Source organism: Trachymyrmex septentrionalis, unplaced genomic scaffold, assembly GCF_001594115.1.
Source record: "Trachymyrmex septentrionalis isolate Tsep2-gDNA-1 unplaced genomic scaffold, Tsep1.0 scaffold30, whole genome shotgun sequence".
In the NCBI taxonomy this organism is placed as follows: Eukaryota; Metazoa; Arthropoda; class Insecta; order Hymenoptera; family Formicidae; genus Trachymyrmex; species Trachymyrmex septentrionalis.
The window spans coordinates 969,735-973,128 of record NW_017305463.1 but is presented as its reverse complement, the minus strand read 5'-3'; the positions used below and the strand labels follow the sequence as shown (position 1 = coordinate 973,128).

Genomic DNA, 3,394 nt, shown 5'->3' with positions numbered 1-3,394 from the left:
TATATATATATATATACGAGTATACACACATTCTACATTAGTTTATATTTTTATTAATTTTGTAAAAATATTGTTTTTTTTAGACAAAACAAAATTTTTATTCTATTTTTATGGAAGGCCATATTACCACTTCTGTTTCTCTCCAAACTATTATACAATGTTGCCACTTTTTTATAAATAGTGCACAAAGCAATAAATACTTCGTAATTTGGAATTTAGAATTGATCAAACAATACTTTGACAAATGTAATCGTTAAATTTTAAATTTAAACATTAATTATATTAACCAAATTATTGTACAAAATGCGTTGATGCCACGATATCACCTTCTCTTTTATTAATGTCTCTCTCTTAAATTTATATAAAATATAGGGTCTGTTTTTTAGAATTGAACTAGTGTACACTTTTGAAACTTAAGTAAGAATATGTGTTTAATGTTTGACGAAAATGAGAAAGAGAATTCTAGTGCAGTTTAGTGCAGGAATAAAGAAACAGACCTATACTTAATTATAATTAAAAATTGAATAATGCTAAGATAAAAATAAAAGAAACGTTAAAATAATAATCTTTGGATATGTAATTAATATAATTAAGTTTATTAATTATGTTAGAGATATAATAACGTATTTATTGTTATAAATACCTCCATATAGTATCGTATTCATTTAACACGTGGGCGATTACAAAGGCATACATAATTCCGCAGTTGATTAAAAGATGAAAGTATATAAGAAGTCGTTCTCGTGAATTTTGATCTGCAATTTCTGCGATGTAAATCGGTGTCAGAATGCAAAATGCTCCACCACTCATACCACATACGAATCGACCAATTATAAGGAGAGAAATCTGTACAAATTTAGTTTAGTTATTATACATCATTTTTATTAGTTATAAAATTTAGTAAAATGTTACAACATTAAAACAATTTTATAATACTTGAACTAATTTGATTAGTTTTTGTTGTTAAAATTTAATATTGAGACGAAGTAAAATATTACGCATTAAGATTGCTTTAGTAATAACTTATTTACTCTCACTTTAATTTTGTGTAATTTATGAAATATACATAATATAATATATTATTACATATAACGTTTTGACAAAAAGAGGATGTTAAGTTAGAACTGTTTGTCGGCTAAAATGAAAAATTTCCTAGATAACAAAATGTATAATATTATGTATAATATTATGTATAATATTATGTATTGTATAATATAATGTTAAAAGACTACTTATATACAGGATTGGGTAAGTTAATTTGTTTTTAAACTAAATTTTTAACTAAATTAAGTTAAAGTTAATAGCTTATAAAATTAATAAAATTAAGTTAAAAGTTGAAGGAATAAAGAATTAACTTAATAAAAGTTAAGTTAAGAAAGTTAAATTAACTTAAGTTTAAAAAAAAGTTAATTTTGAAAAACATTATTTTTGAGCTCAGAATGTCCTAATTTTTCTTAAAATAAGATTACTTTAAATAATTCTTACAAATATAGATCATTAGGCAAATTTAATTTTATATCCACATGTAAGTTACTTATTTATAATAACAGTCATACTATAAGATGTTTTTGTCAAAATCTTGCAAGAGAGATATGTTTGAATTATTTCTCTTTCTCTTTAACCTTTATCTAACTTTCTTTAACTTTTGAAATGATTGTTCATGCATATTTACTACATCGACTAGATATTTGTTACAAAAAATATACGTAAAAATTTAGAAAATAGATAGATGTGCATCTCTGTTCTTTAATAATTCTTCAACTAAGACTCATTTCATATTTATGTTGCTGAAGTATAACATTTGTGATACCTAAAATTAGTGTGATTCAAATATAAGCAGAAATTGACAAAATCTAGTTAGTCAATAAAAACTAGCTACCGTATAGTGTGACTCTTATTATAGAAACTCTCATCAAAATAAAATAAAATCGTCGAACTTTTTCTAAATTAATTCTCTAATGTTTAAGACTTTATAGGAAAAAAATATTAACATTAAGAAAAATAGAGAAATTTTCAATTTAAGAAAAGCTAATTAAAGTTTAAAAGTAACTAAATTAAATTAAAAATTAATGCATTTAAAATTAACTAAGTTAAGATTAAAGTTATTAACTTTTTAAATTTTTTTTTAACTTTTAACGTTTCAACTAGTTAATACCCAATCTTGCTTCTATATATATAGAATATGTATACTGCTCAAAAAAGTTATGGTATAAAAAAATTGTGGAGAAAAATTGGCCAACTCTTTGATTAATAATAACTTTGCGAAAAATTATCATAGGATAACAATTTTTGTTTAATTACAGTTTGAAATCTCTACTTTGAAACGTTATGAGCCAGAGTTTAAGTTTGATGTATTCTTGCACTGTTAACTCTTAAAATATGAGCGTGTATATGTCATATTGTAAAGTTTAACGGAATAACATGGACTTTGTAAAATTTGTTGAAGGAATGTTATTTGTAGCAGCGTAAAATTCGAACTTTCCCTTTTATTATAATTTAAAAAAAAGTGAGTTGCTACGATTTTTTTTCGTAGTTACAGTACTCTAAAGTTATCCTTGCATTTTTGACATATACTATTAATATTACCTGTATTATCGGATATATACCACGACAAGATTGCTGCATGGATTTTGCACATCGTGTTTTTATGTGTGTGTAGATTTTACACATCATGTTTTTACGTGTAAATTTCAGTAACGAGTGTTGGCTCCGTGTTGTTCGATTACTGCTTGCATTTGATTCCTCATATTAATGCAAGCCCTAATTTCTGCGAAATGTCATTCCAGATTTATATTAAATAATGGGTCATAGATTAAGAAATTTGGCAAGACAACCTATCAATCTCAGAGACCTATCACAAGCTCTAGTACAATATAAATGAGTGACTCATTATTAACACTTTTATTAACGTTCGCGCGAGTGTATAGACAGCTCACATGCACACATACACACATACGCGCGCGTATGCGCACGCAGGTACACACACACACTACGAGTGCGCGCGCCCGCGCGCGAATATGATTTCAAACAATCACATCTTAGAATTGCTGGTTTTGAACTAATAATGATAGCATTACAATTCACAATTCATTATTATTTCGTATAAAAAACTGTTTTTTTTTTCAAATTGTAATTTGACGAAAAATTATCGAGTTTCGCAAAAGCGTATTTTGAAAAGGAGATTTTAAAATTTCACGCCCTTTTTATCCCATTAAGCTGCGTCAATTGCTTTACTTCTTGCAACTCCGGAAACAAGAGATTCTTGTTAATTTTGCATGTCCTCACTCTATCATTGGCCATTGAAAAATTATTGGTGCCACTCAATCAGCATTAGAAGTTTCTTAAAATACATACTTCAAGTTTCATTTTCGTTCTTCGAACATCTTTGTCATCT

At 26.2% G+C, this 3,394-nt stretch overlaps 1 protein-coding gene across 1 annotated transcript in view; it reads right to left on the bottom strand.

Annotated features, from left to right (window-relative positions):
- Positions 1 to 3,394, bottom strand: part of LOC108749579 (facilitated trehalose transporter Tret1-like) — an 84,321-nt gene that overhangs the window by 77,206 nt on the left and 3,721 nt on the right. The window contains exon 3 of the mRNA XM_018488361.1: positions 644 to 846. Coding sequence (XP_018343863.1) covers positions 644 to 846 — 203 coding nt within the window. The remainder of the gene's footprint in view (positions 1 to 643; positions 847 to 3,394) is intronic.